General features: G+C 36.9%; 3 protein-coding genes across 5 annotated transcripts; 1 reads left to right on the top strand and 2 right to left on the bottom strand.

The window, feature by feature from the left end:
• The first annotated feature begins 3,584 nt into the window (after positions 1–3,584).
• LOC127101451 (nudix hydrolase 15, mitochondrial) lies at positions 3,585–5,625 on the top strand. The gene is made up of 4 exons (XM_051038880.1): positions 3,585–4,104; positions 4,193–4,335; positions 4,838–4,957; positions 5,054–5,625. The coding sequence occupies exons 1-4, from the start codon at positions 3,738–3,740 to the stop codon at positions 5,279–5,281; spliced, it is 858 nt and encodes a 285-aa protein (XP_050894837.1). The 5' UTR covers positions 3,585–3,737; the 3' UTR covers positions 5,282–5,625.
• Positions 5,626–6,134: 509 nt separating this feature from the next.
• Positions 6,135–8,015, bottom strand: LOC127101450 (magnesium-chelatase subunit ChlI, chloroplastic). Of its 2 annotated transcripts, none has more exons than XM_051038878.1 (3): positions 7,780–8,015; positions 7,596–7,705; positions 6,135–7,489 (listed from the first exon to the last, which is right to left on the bottom strand). In XM_051038878.1, the coding sequence occupies exons 1-3, from the start codon at positions 7,868–7,870 to the stop codon at positions 6,428–6,430; spliced, it is 1,263 nt and encodes a 420-aa protein (XP_050894835.1). In that variant the 5' UTR covers positions 7,871–8,015; the 3' UTR covers positions 6,135–6,427. The 2 variants fall into 2 exon arrangements, with proteins under 2 accessions (XP_050894835.1, XP_050894836.1); XM_051038879.1 differs by having other exon boundaries at positions 6,135–7,480; positions 7,780–8,011.
• Positions 8,016–9,034: 1,019 nt separating this feature from the next.
• LOC127105130 (dolichol-phosphate mannosyltransferase subunit 1) lies at positions 9,035–11,221 on the bottom strand. 2 transcript variants are annotated; one of them, XM_051042292.1, is made up of 9 exons: positions 11,042–11,221; positions 10,675–10,780; positions 10,486–10,585; positions 10,327–10,360; positions 10,181–10,257; positions 10,055–10,080; positions 9,811–9,975; positions 9,594–9,708; positions 9,035–9,352 (listed from the first exon to the last, which is right to left on the bottom strand). In XM_051042292.1, the coding sequence occupies exons 2-9, from the start codon at positions 10,776–10,778 to the stop codon at positions 9,248–9,250; spliced, it is 726 nt and encodes a 241-aa protein (XP_050898249.1). In that variant the 5' UTR covers positions 10,779–10,780; positions 11,042–11,221; the 3' UTR covers positions 9,035–9,247. The 2 variants fall into 2 exon arrangements, with proteins under 2 accessions (XP_050898249.1, XP_050898248.1); XM_051042291.1 differs by having other exon boundaries at positions 10,675–10,784; positions 11,042–11,220.
• Between the last annotated feature and the right edge of the window lie 13,381 nt (positions 11,222–24,602).

The following is a 24,602-nucleotide window of genomic DNA, read 5'->3' on the forward strand; positions in this document are numbered from 1 at the left end:
GTGTCAGAAAACCTTTCAAGTTCATGACACATAAGTGGACAGGTGTTAAAAAATAATTCATCCACTTATATGTTATCAGAGACATCTAATCAAATTCTGAGCATCATAGGATGAGTTGCATAAGATGTTATTATTCATCAAAATCTAGTTTGGAGCATCTAATCATCATCAGACTATAATCCTCCATTTAGAAGTAAGCATTAATCTTTAATGAAATGCATGCTCAGATTATTTTTAATAAAATTAAATCTTTCAATGGTAAGGGGTTTTATAAATATATCAGCGCATTGATGATCAGTATCAATGAAATGTATATCTATCACACCCTTCTGAACATAGTCTCTAATAAAACGATGTTATATTTCCATGTGTTTGGTTCTAGAGTGTTAAATAAGATTCTCTATCAAACATACAACAATATTATTATCACAAAAGATTAAAATATTGCTTCCAGTTATCTGATAGTCTCCCAATTGATATTTCATATAGAGTTTTTATTTGTAACAACTTGCAGTTGAGATGTATTATGCTTCTGTTGCAGACAAAGCAATAGTTTCTCGTCTTTTACTAGCCTAGGATATTAGGTTTTCACCTTTGAATTAACAACTCCCAATAGTGGATTTTCTCTCGACTATATTCCCAACATAGTCACTATCACAGAATCCAACTAGCTTATAATCTAGGGATTTTTTTTATAAAGAAACCCTAGATTGGTTGTTCCCTTCAGATACATAAAGATCCTCTTAACAGTTATTTGGATTTGAATAAAATCTTACACACAGACAGACACTAAATAAAATAGTTGGTATAAAAGTTGTTAAATAAAGTAAAAATCCAATTATATCTCTATACACCTTCTGACAGACCTTGGTGTTGCTTTCCTCTTTGCTCAGATTGCAGTTGGATGCATATGAGTGCTTATGATCTTGCAATCATCTAACTTGAACTTCTTCAGAAGATCCTTTGTGTATTTTGTCTGATGAGCCTAGACTTCATCCTTGCATTGATTGATTTGAATACCAAGGAAGAACTTAAACTCTCTTATCATACTCATCTCAAATTCAGTCTGCATTGTATTTGAAAATTCTTAGTAAAGGAAAGCATTAGTTCAACCAAATATAATATCATCTACATAAACCTGGACAATTAAGATATCATTTTTAAGTGTCTTTCTGAATAGTGTAGTGCCTACTTGCCCTTTTTAAAAACCATTTTCTAACAGAAAATTATCCAGTCCCTCATACCAAGCTTTGGGAGCTTTTTTGAGTCCATAAAGTGAATTCTTAAGTTTGAAAAGATGATCTAGATGGACTGAATCCTCAAACCCAGGTGGTTGTTTGACATACACTTCTTCATAAATGGCTCAATTTAAAAATGCACTCTTAATATCCATTTGGTATAAAATAATGTCTTGATTAATAGCATAAGAAAGAAGTAACATGATTGACTCTAACCTTGCAACAGGTGCAAAGGTTTCAGAGAAATCTATACCTTCTTGCTGACTTTAGATTTGAGCTACAAGTCTAACCTTATTTATAACCACTTCTTCTTGATCATTGAACTTGTTTTTGAATACCCATTTTATTCCAATAATGTTCTTTTGACAATGTTTAGGTTATAGATCTCAAACATCATTTCTTTGAAACTGATTCAACTCTTTTTGCATTGCCACAATCCAACCATCATCAGAAGGTGCTTCACCAACAGAAGTAGTTTCAGTCATGGGGAGTAGTCCTAACATTGAATGTTCTTCTATGATAGCAGACCTTTTCTTTATAGGACTATCTTTGTATCCAAGAATCAACTCTTCTGAATGAGAACACTTATACTTCATGGTCTTCTTGTATTGTGATACATCTGAGGAGCCATCTTGAGCTTATTTAGAATCTTCAATATTTGAATGAGCTTCTGAGGTTGGATCAACTCTTGGACCACCAACTTCTGAAGTTCTGATAACTTCTGAAGATCCAGCTTTTGATGGATTGTTAGCTTTTGAACTTCCAACTTTTAGACGTCTAACTCTTGAGGTGTCTTCAAACACAAATTTCTAAAAAGCTTTAAACTAGCTTTGACATTTTACTGTCAGACTCTTTGACATCAAATTTGATGTGTATTGACTCTTCGACCATATTGGTTTCAAAGTTATACATCATGTATGTCGTTGAGCGTTCAGAGTATTCTAAAAAGATACCCTTTTAAGCCTTGACATCAAATTTCTTAAGATATACTTTATTGTTCAAGATGTAACATGTACATCCAAAATGATGAAAGTAAGAAATGCTTGGCTCTCTTCCTTTGAACAACTCATATGAAGTCTTGTTTAGAACAAGTCTAATATAGATTATATTTTGAACATAACATGTTGTGTTTACAACTTCTTCCCACAAGTCCTTAGGTGAGTTTTTTTTTCATGGATCATAGTTCTGGCCATTTCTTGTAAAGATCGGTTCTTTCTCTCTACAACTCCATTTTGCTATGGAGTTCTAGGAGAAGAGAATTCATGGAGAATTCCATGTTTTTCACACAAAAATTTGAAGGTTCAAGAAACACAAGAAATAGGGGGCTTGAATTGGATTTCAAGCATGATAGATTTTGGAAACCCAAAACAAAAGCCTAAATCAATAAAAATAAAGCGTAACTATCATACGACCGAGGACATTTCAAACTAAGAAACTAACACAAAGTAAGAAACTAAATAGACATTTTGGATATAAAGAACAAAATAAGAAAGTAGCACAAAGTTATTAACTATTAAGTACATAGACATTTTATCAAACAACTAAAATGACATTTTATCAAACAACTAAAATGCATTTTATCTCCTTACTACATTTTTAACAAAGAATCAAATCTTCAAGAAATAAAGTCTATGAAGCAGGAGTCATAAATAGTATAAAAAACAATCCAAAATAAAAAATAAAAACTCACCCATTGTTTTTCCCTTTTCTTCCATCAAGGTGTAAGAAGAAAACACGTTTAATGAGGCAAATTCTTAAATCATAAATAAGAAGAAAACAAACGCTTACCATGGGATATGTCACAACGACCTACGACCGCAATTTTCTTTCTTCCACCACCCTTCGATGTATCGAGTCTGAACGTGACCATCACTATAGACCGCGACTCCCCTCGTCGGAATCGCGTCTCCCCCAATGGAATTACGTGTCGCCGCCACATTTCATTTTCGTCGAAAAACACCTCTCTATACATTTATTTTCAATTCCATTCATACTCTTTGATTGACTTTTATGATTTATGAGAAAGAGGAAGACGAGAAAGTGAGGGGAAAAATAGATATTTTTTAAAATTTGAAAAGAAAAAAAACAACAACTACCCATCACGTGTCAGAATAGTTTGTTATTTAGGAAAAGAGCTTTTTGATACTTAATAATGATAGAATATATTAAGGATGTTTCATTCTCACTGGTTAGGTAGTTGACACCTCCTTAAGTATTTTACAATCAAATTAAATTTACGATAATAAAGAAACAAAAATTAACTTTTATTTATTTAAAAATCTGTAAACAAAACTTTAAATTATTTTAAAATAAAATACTTTTCTAATTCATTAAAACATTTTTTCACAAAGATTCAGCAAAAATCATTTGCATTTTTTTATGAAAACCTAACAGATCTTTTCATCATCAATTTCTGAAAAAAAAATTAAGATACCTTAATTCATAGTAGATGGTAGGTGGGAGTTATAGTATTATTAATTCCGAGAATAATCATTACACATGAATTCCATTTTGAGAACAGTAACAACATCGTTAATACCAAGAACAGTTTCTGTCTCCAAATTCATGGATTCTTCTTCCAACGCCACCATTGGAGGATCTCAGAGGCTTCTAGCTTTGGCACAACACCTTCGCCTTTACAAGCCACCACCTTTCCCTGAAGATATTTTCGAACAGAGCATTGAAGATAGTGCTAGCAGCAAAGTTGTTTCTCAATTGGGTTTTCCTGAATCCGCCACCACAATTCAACACCCGGAGAAATTCAAACCTAAGAAAGCTGCTGTTTTGATTTGTCTCTTTGAAGGTGATCATGGAGATCTAAGGGTCATTCTCACTAAACGCTCTTATGAGCTTTCTTCTCATTCGGGTTAGTTCAGTTCAGGGTTTCAAATGTAGCATTGTTTTGTATTCCTCTGATTTTTCAATTTTGAAATTGAATCGTATTTTGTTTGTAGGTGAAGTATCTTTGCCAGGTGGGAAAGCGGATGAGGGCGATAAGGATGATGCGGACACTGCGAAAAGAGAGGCAAATGAGGAAATTGGGTTGGATCCTGAACTTGTCAATGTTGTTACTGTTCTTGAACCATTCTTGTCTAAGGTATATCATATATGTTATGTTCAATAATTCATTAACTGAAATGATGTTATCATGTTTTGCTTGTGGCTTAATGTGTAATTGAGTATTCTCCAGTTTCGTCTTATTAGGTTTTTTCCCGCAAATATTGCACCTTTATGAAAACTATGTCTGTGGTTGATGTTTGGTTCATGAAATACTTTTGTGATGGGAAATGTTGATTTTTTCGAATGTGTCTTTAAGTCGAGATGTGCTTTATTATGTTTCGCTCGTGAAGGAGATTCCATGCCGTGAGAGGAATAAGTTTATAGTAGGCAATTTGTGGTCTGAGTCTGAGATGATCATTTCAGAAGTTGGGCTGCTGTTACTAGTTATAAATTTGTATTGATCGCAATGATGTTTACATTCGCTGGTATTAGATAGTTTGCACACTTTTTGTTAGTCTATTTTTCATTTGTTTCGGTTTGAAAGGGTTCAGTGAGGAAATTTTACCAGTGCTTCTCACCTATCATTGTTTCTTTAACAGCACCTTCTAAGAGTGGTTCCTGTCATCGGCATACTTCATGATAAAAAAGCGTTCAGACCTGTTCTGAATCCTGCAGAAGTGGAATCGGTATTTGACGCCCCTTTAGAAATGTTTCTCAAGGTACCATGCTTAATTTTAATTTTAAGTTTTAACTCCTGTCATCTTCCTTTTTGCGTATTCATCTGAGTTGTCTAATGTCATAATTGGTTTAAGCAGGATGAAAATCGGAGTCAGGAGGAGAGAGAGTGGATGGGAGAGAAGTATTTGATACATTTTTTTGATTACGACGACATTGAGCATAAAAAATATCTCATATGGGGATTAACCGCCGGGATTTTGATTAGGGCTGCATCAGTTGTGTACCAACGGCCACCTGCTTTCATAGAACAGAATCCCAAATTCAAGCTTCCACAGGTTGTAAGCAAGGACAGTTCAATGACTTGAGTTCAATATCTATTTGTATCATACTGTCCTCAATATATATGTTCTTTTCTTCATTGTATGAGAATATATATTCATCGAAAATATAATTTATATTTCCTGAAAGAAAGGAAGAGGATACTGTCCATCACTTGGAACGCACCTTGTGTTCGGATATCTAATGATTGGTAGAATCAATTAAATGGAAAGGAATGGGAAAAAATCAGGATAATTTTGGGATCTGGTATAATAAAATGTTGTAAAGGCTTATTCTATTATTTGGAAATGGGTGAAATGATAAGGAGATGATGCAAAATGAACTTGGATTGTTCATATCATTTTTAAGATACTGACATCTTTGTTTTTAAGGATTTTAAGGAAATTTATATTTTATAAAGTCTATGTATCTAATTTTGATTTTAAGGAGATGATGCTTGAGTGTCTTATGTGCCTTATATGTCGTATCCTATCTAGTGGTTTGCTGCTACATTTCGATTTTTGCCCCAGTGCTATGTTGAAAATTCATGATTTCATCCTAATACTGGACAATACTGATGCCAAATTAGTGTCAGAACGTCTGCGTTCCGAATCCAATCCATTCTCACAGTCATTCCAGCCAAAGCACCATCTATGACAGAACGGCATGGGCTGATGCAGTTTTCTTGATTTTGCTGTTCCACACCAAGAAAACGGTTGGAACGGCAAAGTTTGTTAACAGAGATATCTTTATGTTTGTTTGTTGATATGCGCCATATGACAAAACTTGGTGAAAGTAAGAATGGCATGGGTAGAGGAATGTATCCATATGCATGAATATCTTGTCAGATAAATATTTCAGGTGTGAATCATATATTAAAAAGGCAAAAATGCTTAGCCGTGAAACTTAAATGCGTGTAAAAATCATTTCATTCAAAATACTTACATATCAACATTTCAACAAAATACAAACTGTCTTTACAATGCTAATGAAGGAGCCAAGGTTATATAATAAGCTGTTCATTGTTGAATAATCTTCATTTTGAGGCCTCTCAAGATCATGTTTTTCCTCATTAATCTTCATTACACCGGCAGACTAAACATACGGAAGAAACTAGAGACAGAACCAGGCTAGGAACTTCATAATCTTGCTCACATTCAAGGCTAGAGAAGACTGGTCATGTTGAACCATGTTCATCTGAATACCTCATAAAATTTCTCAATGACAAGTAAACCCGAGTCTATGGACTCCAACGGATCCTTTCGAAGACGGTGTCTCAAACAGTTAGGAATGACAATAGCGATATCCTCTGCACTTACTCTGTCTCTTCCCTTGAGAGCAGAAAGAGCTTTTGCGGCTCTATTCGTTACAATATCTCCTCTTAATCCATCCACATTCAAATCTGCACAAACCTGAGAGATTTTCACCTTGAGTTCATGGTCTATTTCAACAGAAGCAAGAAAACTCCTTGCTGAGGTAATTTCTTGCTGGAGCTTTTCCTGCTCAGCTTCATAAGAATCTCGAAACTCTTTCGGATTTTTGTCAAAGCGACCTCTCTCCTCCACAATCTTCACCCTTAGCTCAGCCTCCCTCACAGTCCCCACTTGCGCATGCATTCCAAACCTATCCAACAGCTGCGGCCTGAGCTCCCCTTCTTCAGGATTTCCCGATCCAATTAAGATGAACCGAGCAGGATGCGCGATTGAAATACCTTCTCTCTCCACTGTGTTCCAACCTGATGCAGCAGAATCCAATAAAACATCAACTAAGTGATCATCCAAGAGATTAACTTCATCCACATATAGAATCCCCCTATTAGCTTTAGCCAATAAACCAGGCTCAAACGCCTTCACGCCCTCTGTCAGGGCTTTTTCGATATCAATTGTCCCACAAACTCGATCTTCGGTAGCTCCAAGCGGTAAATCCACCATGTTAATTTTGGAAAATACAACTTCAAGCTGCTCTCCTTTCAACACACGCTCTCTTACTTCAATACTCATGAATTCTGGATCTTCTGGATCTGAATTATATGGATCGCCAGCAACAACCTTGATTTCAGGAAGCAAATCGACTAACGACCTAACAGTTGTAGATTTCCCGGTTCCCCTATCGCCCATGATCATCACACCTCCAATCTTTGGATCAATCACATTTAGCAGAAGGCATAGCTTCATCTCATCCTGTCCTACTATGGCAGAAAACGGGTACACCGGTCTTTGCCTTTCTTTAGAAACAATCCTCTGAATCTGAATATGCTAAGTTTACACAGTTAACCAAAACAGATCCCAAAAAATAAATAAACAGAAACTGGAAATTAAGGGTAAGAATGAGAGAAGCAAAAATGAAAAATCTCTTACCTACCTGTTGAGGAGAGTTAATTCCAGTGGCAACACTCAAAACTGAAAACTGAGACTTTTCTTTAACTCCATGAAATCCAATTCCGCCCCAAAACTTACTCACAGATACTTTCCCTGCAAAGCCACAACAATTACATATGGTTGATAATTTACGGTGCGGCAATGGTGAAGTTTCTAAGACAATTTACCTTTGGTTAGGGAGAGAGAATAAATGGAAGGGGGAGAGTGATGTCGTGAAGATAAGACCCCAATTGAAGAAGTTCGCAACGTGGATGCCATAACTTTTATGCAGTAGCTTCAGCTTCTTCCTTGTGTTGTTGTTTCTATTTACATTCCCAGTCACTCTCATAAGAAGACATGTTTTAATATTTCGGTTGAATACAAATAACTTATTTTAAATATAATCGTTTAAGTTTTGTTTTAAAAATAGAAAATGATGAAAAAATGTGTGAAAAGAGGATCATTTAAGTTGTTAATATAGGTTTTCTACCTTTTGACTTTGGTGAAGGGGCGAATGTTTGGAATGAATGAAAATTTAGAAAGAGAATACACAAAGAGAAGATGGATAGAAAAGTGGAAAAGTGGAAGTAAGAGAATCTTTGCTTAAGAAAGATGAGTATGACCAAGGTTTTAAAAAACAAAAATGTCACCAAGGTTTTAAAAAACAAAAATGTCTTCGTCGCGTTGCGATCACGTAAAGGCTTTTATGATTTCGGTTGATATAAGTGTTACGATATGTTACGATATTGACTGCAGTCGTCATTGTGTGAATTAGTCTCAATTTGTTCTATAACATAAAAATGATATTAACGGTATCGGTATCGATGCTTGTCAATACCGTTTTAACGCGGTCGTTTTTCCAATCACGATAACGTGTTTGAAATGCTAGAGTGTTCAACCAACTCTTATGCATATTTTTAAGTGTAGGTTTAGATTGGTACTATGGAATAGAATGTAGTATTTCATTTAATTTGAGATGTCCATAATATAATAAAACATTTTTATTCAATTAATAGAATGAGATCTACATACCTTTATATCTATTAATCCAAACAGGTCAAAAATCAAATAGTAGTATTAATCAAAATCCCCTGAAATTTATAACTTTCTTTGATGTCTCAATTTGGTTCATTTGGAAAAATAGGAATAAACATGTGTGTCCTTTGACTGCTTTTGCGACGGGCATTGCTTTCGCCCTTGTTTAGCGTTTTGTTCACGTTAAAAGTGAACTCAATCATGCTAGAGACCTTTCTTTATTACATGTAATTTTTAAAGTTAATCAATGCTTTTCACAAGGGGCACATCTACATTGCCTCTCTTCATTACATGGAGTCACAAATGTTGACACTTTTGAATTGGCAAAATGCTAGTTCATGTGCGGATCACATATTAATGGTTAGTGACTATAAGGAAAAACAAGAATGGATCAGAAAAAATCACAACTTCAGCTAAACCAAAATTGATTAATCATAAAAATATTTGCCAACAGGCGTATAAACACACAGATCATACAGAAGCTTCCTGCAAAATTCAAAAGGCAAACTATGAACATTCTAGCTGCCAAACTTGTGTCCTTGATGATTTGGTTTTTGAACTTCAACATCATTGGAGTTTTTGCTAAACTGAGACATAAATGTGTTATTATCATTTATCTTTTTATGTTGTCATGAGAAGATATACTAGGCCTTTCAGGTATTCAACAATCTCTGATCCACCAAGCTTTGAACTTCCATATACTCTATCAACAAACGTGATTGGCACCTGTACACATGGGAAACTCAGGTAAGCTACAAAGTGTATAATGAAAAGGGTGATAAGGAAAAAGTTATATATCAAAAAAAGAAAACTACACTAGATAATATCCAAGATGTGTGTAAATGGCAAGCTCGTGCAGTGATGATCAATGCTAATTACACATGTAGTTCATGAGCTATGAAGAATTGAAGACACATAACAACTAGGTTAATATAAAGAATAACCATCACGAGTTAAGTAATTGCACCTCTTCGATATGGTACCCTTTTCGCGATGCTCTTACTATCATCTCCATTTGAAAGACATATCCCTTACTAACACAGCAGCTAATGATATCTTCGAGCACTGATTTCTTATAAAGTCTACAAAAAACAACAGTACATCAATCTCAAAACCAGTCAACAGGCGGAGCAATGAACAACGCTCCCCAAACTGTTTAATATCCATCATCAAGCTCTATATACCTAAACGACCCTGTCAAATCTGAGACACCGGGCCATAAAAGTGTTTGTGCAAGAACATTTGCTCCTCTGCTAGTTAGTTTGCGCATAAGATTCCATCCATGCACACCACCGTCTTTAACATAACGAGTCCCTGTAACTATATCAGCACCCGTTTCCAATTGCTTCCTGAGAAACAAAAAGGGCAAAGTTAAGCTGTGGCAGGTAGGAAGAAAACAAGAAAAACACGATCAAAAGCTTTCCTTACCTAAGGAAGCCGGGCAAATATTTTGGCTGCAGAAAAACTAAACAGATTAGAATTTTCATTCCTTTTCAAATTTAATTATTCTTCAAAACTGCAACCTATTGTCTACATATAAACAGAATAACTTACATGGTGTGATAGATCGGCATCCATAATGACAACAAAATTTCCAGATGCATGCTTCATGCCATGAATATAGGCCGTTCCTGCAAATTAATAACATCAAAGGCCAATTTATCAAGATCATTAAGAAAAAGCTTCAGGCACATACATACCTAAACCCATCTTCCTAGGTCTCGCTCGTAACAGCTGCAACCACAAGAATAAACACGGTTACTCTAAATGATACAAAGGAGGATAGGAGTGATCCCAAAAAATATAACAGATCACAAATTACTAGTCATTTATTTATCTATGTAAAGGTCGCCGCTTACAATCCGATCTTCTCCGTAAACCTGCTGCAGTTGTTTTACAATATCCTGAGTACCATCAGGACTCCCGTCGTCCACAACAATAACTTCAAAATCAACATCCCTAAAATTGCACAACAGAAATAAGTATTCATACATATGTTTGATCATAATATAAAAGGAACAAAATTGAAGAGAGTATATAGAAATTACGGAAGGTGCTTGAATATAAGGTAAATAATGAGGCTTATGTTGAGTCGCTCGTTATACGTAGGAACAATTATACTGTACTTGTTTTTCTGCTTCTGTGCATCCATTCCTATCTAAACATGAAACAAATTCACTCAATGAAAGTGCGTTTGATGAACTTTTACATATATGATATGATTATTGGAATCCTTATACTATACATGAAAGGAGAGACATGATTATCAATTTCATATAATCAAATCCAAATTTGTATAACCTCGAGCTATACAATAAGATCTGAGAATCAAATGAATCAACTTGCACCGGGTGAAAACAGAAACGGTGCTGCTATCACAGAAAATTGAAGAGAAATTGGTAGAAATTAACGAACCTTAGGACGGAGAAGGTGAGATCACGGAGGACAAACACGCACTTCACTCACCGTAGCAGCTGTTTCAGCCGTCGATTGCTTGAAGTGGAAACTAGAAGGCGAAACCAATGTCTGCTCCTAAAATCATTTTTTGTTTTATTTTTACCCATGGTTTTTAAGCAGTGGCATTATTTATTATTTCCTCAAAAGAATTTGTTTATTTTTTGGTACAAGAACTTGTTTTATTAATTACAGTATATTATTAATTTCCATTCATAATACTAATAATCTATCTTTTTCAAAACGAAGTGTCGTTTAAAATTTTGACATAAAGATTTAAAAGTGCAATAAAATAGTTTTAAAAATATATAATCGTCATATAAAATAAAATTAAATATTTCAAAAACAGTTTCCTAATAATAATTAAAGAATATAATTAAAAAAATATTTGTATCCCAAAAAATGAAAAAGACATTCATTTCAATTTTTTTTCATATAACATTAATTATGAAATAAAGGGGTAGTATTTTATATTAATTAATTTTTAGAAATTGTCCTGTGCCATTATTAATTGATAGATATAATTTGAAGTTTTGTGTAAAGTTGTCTAATTGACACAAAATAATATTACTTGGAACATATAACTCTTTTGACAAATATCTCAACCAAGAAAATTCACATGTGGTTGTGACCATTGAACGACTCAATTTTTGTTGATAATTTTGAAATTGTTGTTTGTTTTTTGTTTTTCCTTGAGATAAGGAACTTTTCAAAAAATATATGATAACATGTTACATAACGACGTGTGGTTGGGCATCTTGCCCAATCGACATTACGGTTTTTAACCAAATGAAATGAGCTATTTGACATGAATAATAACATTTGTCCTAGAATTGTTGATGATTAACTTTCATGTGATGTACTTTTGGTTTCTGGATGTATCGACTAAGCATGTTTTCATAATGTTTGATTTTAGGTTGGCTAATTGTGAGTAAAATTAGTTTTCCATCTAGCATGTGATATTGAGTGGGATCCTTGAGAGCTCCACTCCCATTTTTTTGTCAACACCAAGTCAGATTTCATAGGGACAAGTGCTTGTTTTGCTCCAAGTAATCCATATTCTTTAAACATGACTAGTATGTATTTTCTTTGACAAAGTATTATCCCCCCCCCGCCTTAGATCGAGTCACTTCAATGTTGAGAAAATATTTGAGAACTCTAAGGTATTTAATCTTGAAATAATTATTGAAATTTTTTTTGAGATCATTGAAGGATATCTCATTGTGCCTGGTAATGAACACGTCATCACCATAAAGTAGCACCATAGTAATAAAATCCCCACAAACTTGCGTAAAATAATGAGTAATCAGCCTTTGATTGTTGAAAGCCGATAAATGTTGGAACCAAGTGCGAGATGTCTGCTTAAGCCCATAAACAGACTAGTGGAATCGACAAACTACAATCTCCCCCATTGTCGATAATAGTCTAGAGGGGGAAACGTTTATAGTTCCTCGTCTAGTTTCCTGTGAAGAAATGCAATTTGCACGTCCATTTGGTGTAAAGGTCAATGTCGAATGACAAGAATAGCTAATAAGCAACTAACAATGATTAATTTGGCAACCAGTGCAAAGGTATCCTTATAATCAATGCATGTACAATCAACATTACACATGATCTTAAATACCCATTTGCAATCGATAGGTCGTTGGCCAATGTGTAGTAGAATAATGGACCATGTTTCATTGTCCTCAAGGGCCTAAATCTCATAGTTCATAGTGGTAACCCAATTGAGTTCATGATATGCATGTTCATAAGTTGTAAGCTCAACCAAGAGATATATTGTAGTGATATATTTTTATCAGTCCCTTAGAAGGGGTAACTTACGTAAAAGTAAGGAAGGCCGACATGAGGGGTGAGGTATCTAGCGAAGCCACCGACTGACTGAAAGTATCCAACGCCTCGCCTGACGAACGTAAAGTTTCATTAGACGGGCTTGATACATAATCTTGCCTAAGGGACTGATTAGTCCCCATTTATGCTATATATTATGTCACCTATTCGGCAAAAATCCAGGTAAATTGTATTACTTTGTTCTTAGTTAGTGGTCTGTTGAGTCAATTTCATTCACCGACAATTAATTTTATTGTTTCATCATTTTTAAGTGTCATTACTATTTTTCGCATTTTACGCTTTGGTTGTGTACCTTTTCTGCGTTTCAGGTTCAAACAGGTAGACAAGTACGATTGGATGTAGAAACCAAGGAGAAGCGCAAAGAATCGGAAAAATGTTCTCATGTTTCAGTAGGCCGGATATGGCCACCCTTAGCAAGAAGTCCTGAAGCAAATGACAAAACCCATCCAAACAGGGGCTTACTACGGCCACCTATAGCACCTGCTACGGGCCGTAGTAAAAGCTCTAGGACAGAAGCACAAATTCCACATAAGACAATGGTCTGCTACGGCCATCCGTAGCTGGAGGCCTGGACAAAACCATTAGAAACAGTGGCCTGCTACGACCACCCATAGCATCGGCTACAGGCCGTAGCAGGCATTCGTGAAAAAATCCAATTTTATCTTTTCTTTTGTTATTCTTAAGTGAAAATCATTTTGGTCAATTGAAAAGCTTATGTTATGGACTTTTATGTATCTGTTTGAGAAGAGAGAATACTTTTTTATTAAAATGGGAGTTTTCAGACAAGAAATGACACACTTTTTGAGAAGCAAGAATTCACACGATTCAGAATTATAGAAATCGAGGTTTTGGGAAAAACGAGACTTTCATGAGCAGAAGCAATTGAAGATCAAATTTCATCTGAATACTTATAATGTCTCCATTTTATATTTTGATTTCCTTGAATACTATGAGTATCTAAACCCCATAATGTTATGGGGTGTCCCTGATTTGAATATGTAATGACTTTGGATTTATATTTGCAATAACAGTATTATTTCTCATAATTAATTTACTTTTAATGTACTTAATGCTCTCTTTCAGAACAATTGAGATTTTTGTATGATTATCAATTAGGTTTTACCGCCTTTGATAATGCCTTCATGAGATTATTCTATAGTAGATATTACCTAGGACTAGGGATACCCTGTAGGAACCAATTTGTTCTCGATATAATAATGCTTATTTCACCGGTTAATTTCTATGGACATAGAGATTAGGTATGAATGATTAAAGGTTTTCTCACTAAGGCATTAGTGTAATACCCCAAATTTACCCTTCATTTTTCATGGAAGCATGGGATATTGTTTCACATTGCATTAGCATCATACTAGGTCATACTCATTGCATACTGTATCAGTGACATGGGAAATCAGGGTTTGATTGATCACTCATTAACCAGAAGGAGCCCACACAAAGCAAGACTGGGAATTGAACTTCATTCTCCAAATATACAAGTCTCAAGGGTCTCAAGGGGTTCCATATGTCTTATTATGGTCCTCAGTTCATCAGTGGAGGATTCAGAGCTCTTAGAGTGTGCATTTGCATTTAATCAGAAATTAGGGTTTCATGGCTATCTACAACAGGCAAGGTTTGGCTGGAAGTGAAGGGGCTCATCCATTTTATTATTATAGAGGCATCTTGGCCTAAGAAGATCCACATTTATCTCAGAAAGATCCATTGGCAGTCAGTGCAATCAGTTCTTGAGCATTTTTGCCCTAAACTAGAGTTTGGCATAAAATCAGTTTATTTATGATTCCTTGGTTAAAACTCTTTTCCATTGCCCTCCATATGTCTACAAGGGTCTACATACACAAAATCAGCTCTTTATTTGAGCCAGAGGTGCTCCAATTTATCAATGGAATCGGGAATCAGATAGTTTGGGAAAAGTCAACTGTGGGGCCAGAAAAGTCAACTCCTGACATTTTGAAAGTGGAATCTCAAAATTCATGCCTAAGGTAGCCTACATGTGAAATTTGATCAAGGTTGGATCATGGATTCATCATTTAATCAGGAGTTGGAAAAGTTACTAAATTTGGAAATAGTTGACTTTCCATTTAAGGCAAGTTTTCATGGTTGTTGCACCCACTTTAAGCCCATTTTCCATCAAGATGCAAGCTCCATTTGAAAATTTCTCCAACATGAAAGTTGTTCCTCTTGTTCCAAGATTTCTAGAGATATAAAGTTTGTTTCATTTGGATTAAAATTAAGAAAGTTATGCTTGGTCAAAGTGAGACATTATTTTAGGACACTTAGAAAATTTTCTAAGTCCAAAATCTTCAAAATTTGTCAAGACTTATGGGCCAGATTTCTTGCACTTCAAGGCATCTTTTGAAAATACTTTCTTCATGACAATTGCACCTTGCCATGTCCTCTTTCACCCCTTTTTGGAACCATCCCATTTGGATCATTGGTTTGAGAGATGCACTCATCTAAAGTTGGCATCATGAACTGAATTTTTAGGCAGCATTTAGGCCAAACTGGCCCAACCATTTTGCAGTTATGGAACCTGAACTTTATGGCCATTTTTCACCTCTTTCCAATCATCATTTCAATTTGTGTTCAACATGAAAGATGTTAAGCTCCATGCTCTCTTCCTACTGTTTGCATTGCCTTGCCATTTGGTCATGTATACATCAAGATACAAGGTCACAAAGTCACCTATTTGGTTTGTTTTTATGTTGCACAAGAAAACCAAGTCAGACCACAAAACCAACCAACACACTTTTTACCTCATTTGGCCATGTACTTTTGGTTCTACTCACTTAAGTTTTGCCACATTTAGAGTTTCCTTTCACACCTCACCTTTTGTAACATTTTGCTCATGAACCAAAAACAAACACTTCAAGCCCATTAAGCACTTTAAACCCTACATACTTAAGGTTCAAAACCCTAATCTGAAAAGGGAGGCTGCTATTTTCAAGCTGAGCAAGAGCAAGCAAGTTGGCAAGGCTGGTTCATTTCATCTTCCATTGCACAAGCATCAAAGTATCTTCCATTTTTCTTCCACCCTCTCCAATACCAAGAGGCAGTGGACCTTGCATCCACTAGGTAAACATTTTATCACTCTCTTCCATGCTCATGCTATGCTTGCTCATCATATTTTCCATGTGTCGCCCCCCGGATTTCCCGAATCCAAGTACAAACGCGAAAGAGAATGGCGAGGAAAAAAGAGTAGAGTCGCCAGCTATGTACTTTTATCCCAAGAGAAGGGAAAGGTAGTACTGCATAACCGAGAGGGAACGGATAAAACAAAGTCTCGAACCAAAGAAAACTGAGTAAGGGGGCCGGTTACATGAAGGGAAGGTTATCGCACCCCTTCACGTCTGTGGTACTCCACAGGATCCACGCTTGTTATTTATGTCTAAAGTGTGTGTATAAAAAGTCCTATATGCGATGCGGAAGAGAGAAAATCAAAGTAAGGAAACAAAGGGTTATTGCTCGCACAGGCCCTACCCTGCTGCATACGTATCTCAAGAAGGATTGAGAATCAGAGCACCGTAGCTCGGCTAACCTATTTTTGTTTGTTTTGTGTTTTTTAGATGAACGACGTTACTACGCAATCTACCGGATGCTCGACCTTGGGGGACTTACTCACCTGTAGTAGAAGGAGTTAACGTGTTCTTAGGAGAAGAAAAATCAATGAGTTTGTTGTGTTTTAGGAATGCTCATGCAAAAAGGAAGTCCTAGACGAAGGAACCGTGCTACCTTAATCGACATGCAAACGAGAGACTATACGAAGCCTAGCAGTCCTATGGGTGAGACGATCACACCACACAAACACATATAGCATAAAGTAAACACACCAACAAGGGGGTTCAAACATACATGGGTAGGGCTTTAGTCAAGAGGGGTCATATCAACCTCGACAAACAAGCCATGGAAAGGTAATCAAATGGGCTCTTAACCAATAACATTGAACGTCAGGATGAGCATATCAAAAAGGTAATGAGGATAAGACCTCATAGCTCTTAACCCTGGACCGGGTGAGCTCATGACAAAAAGTGGGGATTCAGGAAGATGGAACCCTCTCCACTGACTGACCGAACAAAAGATCTTGGGCTTTTGTTCTGAAGCATCGACACGTAGTGTGAGCATAAAGAACGACACACTGAATAACGGGGGATTGACTACTAATCCCTTTTATCCGTCAATTGCCTCTTCATGGAGGTCTTTAGCACTAGTGCCTCTTCTTGGAGGTCTTTGGGGCACAAAAGTAAACACACAAGAACATTGCCTCCTATCGAGGTCTTCCAGCTAAGAAAGCGGTAAAATGCGGGAAAGATGTAAAAGGGATCAAAAGATCTACCACACGGATAAAGACCCGACGTAACAGCAATTAAAGGAACAAGAAACCCGGAGATCTCTCAAGCTAGCACCATCGAAGAAAGCAAGTCAGCAAAGTAATCAGAATAAATCTCCAAATGGTATCCCACAAATAAAGTGGAATACCAAGCAAGCTATCTCTTCAGGAGTCATGTGAGCCCTCACAAAAACTCAAGAAACAAGTTAGAATAACAAGATGGGATGCAATCAAGAGCTGCACCAAACAAAAGAAACATAACAACAACAGCGTCAGGTAAACAGTGCACGGATGCAAAGGAAAAAAATGTCACAACAAAAAACAAAACAGATTAAAGAGCCAACAGAAAAAAAACAACTACTGTCATGATCGCTACTGCTTCGCTTAGCGAAGACTTAGCGATTTCAGAAACACCAAGCCCTATGGTATCCATCTCAGAAATGAAGTGATTAAACATTCAAGGTATTGTTCTCCACATTCATGCACATCTAAACCCACATGTAAAACCTAATGATACCCACTTTCCCGAATTCACCCATAATACTTCATACATTCAGAAATTTCAAATTGAAAGCGTAAAATGATGGAAATAGGGCAAACCTGATTGGACAAATCAAATGAAATTGAATTGCACCGTTGGGTTTGCAGAGCAATGTTAGGGTTTATGTGAGATGGAATTGATAAAGGTGATTTTGTGCCAATGAGTTCTTCAGAGTGTATAGAGGCTGCCTGAATTTCTCTAGGTTTTTTTCCAATGAGCTTTTTAGAATTTATACTCTGATTTTCGTGGCTTGGTGGGCTCAGAATGAAGGCAACTCAAGCCCAAAATTTTTCTGTTATATTTTTTTATTTTTAAAACGCGTGGGCTTCGCCTAGCGAGCATGACAGCTCAGGAGGCTCTTCTGGGCGCAGGTGACTCTGGTGGCTTTTCTTGGGACTCGTTAGGCGAACCATTCTGCTCGCCTAGCGAGCATGACAGCTCAGGAAACTTCCCAAATTTGTAACCTGTGCGCTGGACTTTTGTTCCTTCAAGATTAACGTTTTGAATGATGGATAGACCCCATTTGAACATGTTGGAAGTAACTCAAGTCATTCCCTGGCCATTTGACCTTCAGTTGACCAACAGTTGACTTTCGATTTCATAGTTGAATTTTGAACTGTACTGAGCCTGTTAAGCTTGATCTTTTGAAGAAAACCTCTGAAAATGAAACCAAGTGACTTGGATGATATCCAAGCTTCTTGGAAGACAAACTCTTGGAGCTAATTCTGATTGGCATGATGAAATGCAATATGAAATGTTAGATGACCTAAAATGAATGCATGAATGAGGGGGGCAAATTTGAGGTGCTACAGCTGCCCCTATTCAATCAACTGTGAACCTGAACGGATGAAAGCAGCGGCTATCAGACTTTCAAGGTAAATAGGGATTGAATACCAAAAGAACCGGAGAATTTGCACTCTGTAGGTGACGAAGCGAGGAAAGCGAGGCCATTTGCCGATGGCGGCTTCAAAACAAAATTTGATACTTACCGATATCAAAGAAAGCGAGGCCATTTACCGATGGCGGCTTCAAAATAGATTTGATATTTACCGATATCAAAGAAAGCGAGGCCATTTACCGATTGCGGCTTCACTGGGGAGGAAAAAGATGTTTACAAGTGAAACAAGACTGGACATTTACCGATGATTGGGAAGGAACTCGATGTTTACCGACATCGAACAATGATGTTTAAAAGTGAAACAAGACCAGACATTTACCGATGACTCGGAAGGGACTCGATGTTTACCGACATCGAACAATGATGTTTAAAAGTGAAACAAGACCAGACATTTACCGATGACTGGGAAGGGACTCGATGTTTACCGACATCGAACAAAGATGTTTACAGACACCAAGGAAAGAATACATTTATGAAACAAAACCATTTACCGATGGCGAAAATGAAATACTCGATATTTACGGATAGCGAATCTGCTGGGGAATCTTAAACGACAAAACCATTTACCGATGGTTAACAGGCGGCTGATGTTTACCGACATCGAACGAATATGTTTACAGGCACACAAAAAAGGAAAGGACACACACGGGTGTTGACAGAACGATTTTTGTAGACACCGTGAGAGACCTGCCATTTACTGATGGCCAACGATTGGAATTCGACGTTTACCGACATCGAACAATGATGTTCGCCGACATCAAAGAAAAGCACAGACATTTACGGGGATTGACACGAAACTTACCGGTATCGCAAGGATGACATTTACATATGTCAAAATAAGGCAGACACTTACTGGTGACTAAATCGGAAGGGGATCAAGCTTTCCTTTCACGGACTGGTGAGAAAATAAATCTCACTGGGATTATCGATTCTGAATGTTGCCAAGAGCAACTGCTGCAAATGTGCTATACTGATGTGAAAAATGATTCGTTTCTACTGGGGATACGAGCCAATCTGGTTTAACACATGTATGCATATGTTTGAATTTTCCATGGCGTAATACTCCATACTGAATGGAAATGCTACGCGATTTGAGAATGCGAATGCAAATAATGATTACTACATGCAAGATGCAAAGGGAGGAAAACTCCTGCTGGGAAAGCAAATGATCACTTTACTGAGCACACAATTTCTGATTCGATCTTCCAACTCTGTGGGGACATACAACAATTCTGCTGAGGATACTTACTGATCTGACATTCTCGAAACGGTAGAGAAACCAACTCAACTGGGGAGTCACTTGTTGGGAAAACACCAACCTCTCGACCATGCTGGGGAAACAAATTCTGAACTCGACTTAGACGACCCAACTTCTTACACGACTGGACAGTGTTGAAACAACAGGGTCTTCCTTCGAACAAACTTTGGCTCATCTGCTTTAGCCATCAATCAAAGATAGTAACCTGCAAAACGGCAAGACATACATGCCCCAGGGGATCGTATGGCCAAAGTATACTCAAGTGTACTCAACATTCAAAAATGATTTTCAGATGTTTTATCTTTCCGCACGTCATTGTCTAGCCTTCATGTTTTTAGATGCAATGTTTATCAAAAATGCCTATAAAGGCAAATACATCAGGAAGCAATTCCTAGGAAGAGGTATTTGCGCCAAAAGAGAAAATAAACTATCTTATTGGCAATGTGAACACGACATTCCATTATTTTCCAATTCTGTTATGACTCATAGATCTTCACTTTTCCCCAAATTCTTTGCTTTCTGAGAAGAGTGATTGGACCGATCATATCCTTCAAGATGGTAGACACTGAAACACGATGAAGTACAGATTGTTGGTGTAAGCCCTAGAGGCCAATACTTTTTGGTACTTGTATCGAATTATTTATTAATAATAAAAGGCATTTTCTTTATTATGGTTGATTAATAAAGTCCCTGGAATAGATAGTCCGTTTAATGTATTAAGTGTGACTTAATCATGAGAACACATTAAACATAAGGACACTATTCCTAAAGTATCCGTAGTCGAGCTTTAGTGTGAAGTGGGATAACATTAAAGCATTAAGACTATTATGTTTGTAGACTGATGATCACATCTCATGGATCATGGATAAAGAGTTATCAAGTCTTAAACATAGGTATGAATATTAGGAGTAATATTTATACCGGATTGACCCGCTATGAGAATACTATATAGAAAGTTATGCAAGGTGTCATAAGTTATTCTCATGGTGATAATAGTGTATTCCACTCTTCGACCTGAAACCACTATGGACCCTAGATGTAGAGTCGAGTGCTTTATTGCTGATCCAACGTTGTCCGTAACTGGATAACCATAAAGACAGTTGATGGGTACTCCACAAAGCATGCTGAGGGACATGAGTGACCTAGATGGAATTTGCCCATCCTGCATAACAGGATAAATGTCTATGGGCCCAATATTGAACTGGACAAGGATGACACGGTCTATGCCTTGTGTTCAATATAGACATAAGGGCAAAAGGGTAATTATACACATAAGTATTATCACAGATGGTTTTGTCAGATCACATGACATTTTCGTGTCTTGGGTAGTAGTGATGTGTTGCTAGATACTGCTCACTGTTTATTATGTTAAATGCGTGATTTAATATAATTGCCAACGTCACGAAAACCTACAGGGTCACACACAAAGGACGGATTGATGAGAGATAGAGTAACTAAGGAATACCGTAAGGTACGGTGCTCTTAAGTGAGTTATAGAACATCGTAAGGTACGGTGTACTTGAGTAGAATACGAAATATGGTAAGGTACCATGGGCTTAAGTGATTTTGGGCATATTATAAGATATGGGCCAAAATACACTTAAGTGGGCTTTTTAGCTTGAAGCCCACACAAGTGGTTCTATAAATAGAACCCTTGTGCAGAAGCATAAAATTGCGGTTGCATTACTTTCGTTTTCTCTCTCTCTCTCTCTCTCTCACTCAAAACCTTCATTCGTACCAGCTAGCACTGAGATTGAAGGAATCCGTTCGTGTGGACTGAGTAGAGACGTTGTCATCGTTCAACGTTCGTGATTGCTTCGTGGATTTGCATCAAAGGTTTTGATCGTCACAAGAGATCTGCACCAAAGGTTTCAATCGTCACAAGAGGTAAATATTCTATCACTGATCATGACCATTCGTAAGGATCTCTAAAGGAGAAAATTTTAATTTCCGCTGCGTTTTGGACCGCAATTCTCCTTCAGTGGTATCAGAGCCACTTACGAAACCATGACTCGGATAGCTGTTTATTTTCTGTATTAATATGATTAAAAGACAGAATGAATCAATTAATTAAACGAGTAATTAAATTTGGCATCATGAGTGTATGAGTTGGATGATTGATGTTGACTATGCTTCGGAATCCGACATTAGTATGGTGAAGCAGCGATACATCGATCGTCCATAGGTTACGCAATTGAGACCGATCAACTTATATATGATATAAGTAATCCTAATGCAAAATACGGTATATGTGATATATTGTTTCTGTTTCATTCATTCGAACACTAAATGATTGTTTTCCTTTGAGCGATCAATGGTCATTTGCTTCGGAATCCGACATTATTATGGTGAAGCAATGACCTGTTGATCAATCATACTGAATCAACAATCGAGGTGTGTTTGACGGTCTGAAATTGGCGCATTAGGGTTGGTGACGGCGCAAGGGTTGTGCCGTCAAGGAGTTGTGAATTTAGGGCTTTTTGGAAGAGGTCCGTAGACTGTTTCAAAGTTCTATTAGTTTGGCCGCGTGAAGCTTGTGTGACGAGCGTAACAGGCGTAACAAACTGGATGCGTGACGGTCGTAACACGCCCATGACGGTCGTCACACTCACATTGCCTGTGACGGTCGTCACACGCCTGTGACGGTCGTCACACTCCCAGAGTCAAAATTTTGGGGTTTCTGTTTTGTGACTACGCAAGGGTTGTGTTCATACAAAACAATGTCCATTTCAATTTGGTTTGCGTAGTGTGATCGGTCGCCGAAATTTAATTTGGTTTTAATTAATTAAAGGAATTAAAATTTAATAATAACAATGTGTTTATTATTATTTCCTTGTGGTGATCAGTTATGGCCTTAGTTGTCCTTTATTTTGTTTTGGGTTTTTAAATACGACCTGCGTGTCGTGCCTCTCCTTTTGATCTCTTAATGTAACTTCTTTTCTCATCTCAAACCCTCGTATGTAAAACGAGTTTCTTCTGTAATATAATAAAGAGAAAGAAAAGAAGACAATGTTATAAAGTTAGAGAAGAATTCAATATCAAAGGAGGACAACCTTGAAGATCTTGCTTGGAGAAGCTTAGAGAAGAATTCAATATTAAAGGAGGACAACCTTGCAGATCTTGCTTGGAGAAGCTTAGATCGTTATTAGGTTAGCTTAGGTTCTCTCATTGGCTTGGGAGAACAATTGCGCTAGGGGCCATAACTGTTTCATTGTGTATGTATGTTGATGCATGTGTATGTATGTTGATGCATGTGAGAGACGATTTATATGATAAATAAGCCGGTGAGATCAGAACAATTGCAATTCCCTCAAACTAAAATATTAAGTTTATGCTTTCCAAGTCTTAGCACTCATCAAGACTAGTATCGGATAATGTAGGTTTCGCCTACGCGAGGTGCATGATCTATATATTAGTAAGGTGCGATGGGATAATTGTAATATCCAACTGCTAAGACAATGGGTAAAACTTAACTAAACAAATTATAATAATATTATATATGTTTGCTTTCCAAGTTTTAGCACTCATCAAGACTGGTATCGAATAATGTAGGTTTCGCCTACGCGGGGTGCATGTTTTGTATTAGTTGAGGTGCGATGGGATAATTGTAATATCCAACTGCTAAAACGATGAGTCAAACTTAATTATAATTTTATTATATATGTTTAGAAGCAAGAGTTGGGAATAATCCATATGATGGATTGGAATAAGGAGTTATTCACCCAACTGAAATTTTCGAGAGTTGTATGAGATACAACTGGAAGGAGTTCCTACCTAAATAACCTAGTTTTGTGTAATCCGCCTACGCAGACTTAGAACGAAGTGAAATATGGATCTCGACCCACTAGAAAATCTTCCAACGGGATTTTCCGAATCAAATGATGAGGGTCATTTGTTTTGAGTAAAATAGTGGGAGCATATTTGATTAAAGGCCTAATTAAATATGTCAATGACACTTATATTTTCTTAATCCTTATGTAGATAACCATGATAGCAAACACCTCTAACAACATCTTGCGATCAATCCTTGACAAGGAAAAATTGTCTGGGACAAATTTTCTGGATTGGCACCGAAACCTGTGGATTATCCTCAAACATGATAAAAAGCTGTATGTCTTGGAGACACCTGTTCCTGAAGAGGAACCTCCTAGTTCTGCACCTAAGGCAGAAAGAGATGCTTATAAGAAGCATGTCGATGATGCCAATGAAACTGCTTGTCTCATGCTGGCTACCATGAACTCAGAATTGCAAAAGCAACATGAGAACATGTCAGCATTCGATATGATCGAACACCTGAAGTTGCTCTATCAAGAGCAAGCAAGGCATGAGAGGTTTGAAGTTTCAAAAGCCCTTTTTCAAAGCAAGTTAGCTGAGGGAGCCCCTGTAGGTCCCCATGTACTCAAGATGATTGGGTATGTGGAAAACCTTGAGAGATTGGGTTTTCCCCTCGAAAAGGAACTTGCGACTGATTTGATCTTGCAATCGTTGCCAGATAGTTTCAGTCAATTTGTCCTAAATTTCAATATGATTGATATGGACAAATCTCTTCCTGAACTGCTCGCCATGTTAAGAACTGCCGAGCAGAATCTGAAGTCAAAAGGGAAGTCCATTCTGATGATCGGAAATGGAAAG

The sequence above is a fragment of the Lathyrus oleraceus genome, chromosome 7 (genome assembly GCF_024323335.1).
Source record: "Lathyrus oleraceus cultivar Zhongwan6 chromosome 7, CAAS_Psat_ZW6_1.0, whole genome shotgun sequence".
Taxonomy (NCBI): Eukaryota; Viridiplantae; Streptophyta; class Magnoliopsida; order Fabales; family Fabaceae; genus Lathyrus; species Lathyrus oleraceus.

Bases quoted from the DNA above. Each gene is read 5' to 3' on its own strand.
- LOC127101450 (XM_051038878.1), bottom strand. From the start codon at position 7,870: ATGGCATCCACGTTGCGAACTTCTTCAATTGGGGTCTTATCTTCACGA. The intron at 7,706-7,779 runs GTAAATTGTCTT...GTGGCTTTGCAG, and splicing joins TTCTCTCTCCCTAACCAAAG to GGAAAGTATCTGTGAGTAAG. The intron at 7,490-7,595 runs GTAGGTAAGAGA...GTGTAAACTTAG, and splicing joins GAATTAACTCTCCTCAACAG to CATATTCAGATTCAGAGGAT.
- LOC127101451 (XM_051038880.1), top strand. From the start codon at position 3,738: ATGAATTCCATTTTGAGAACAGTAACAACATCGTTAATACCAAGAACA. The intron at 4,105-4,192 runs GTTAGTTCAGTT...TTTTGTTTGTAG, and splicing joins TGAGCTTTCTTCTCATTCGG to GTGAAGTATCTTTGCCAGGT. The intron at 4,958-5,053 runs GTACCATGCTTA...TGGTTTAAGCAG, and splicing joins CTTTAGAAATGTTTCTCAAG to GATGAAAATCGGAGTCAGGA.
- LOC127105130 (XM_051042292.1), bottom strand. From the start codon at position 10,778: ATGGATGCACAGAAGCAGAAAAACAAGTACAGTATAATTGTTCCTACG. The intron at 9,976-10,054 runs GTAAGGAAAGCT...TTTGTTTCTCAG, and splicing joins TATTTGCCCGGCTTCCTTAG to GAAGCAATTGGAAACGGGTG. The intron at 9,709-9,810 runs GTATATAGAGCT...TGTTTTTTGTAG, and splicing joins GATTTGACAGGGTCGTTTAG to ACTTTATAAGAAATCAGTGC.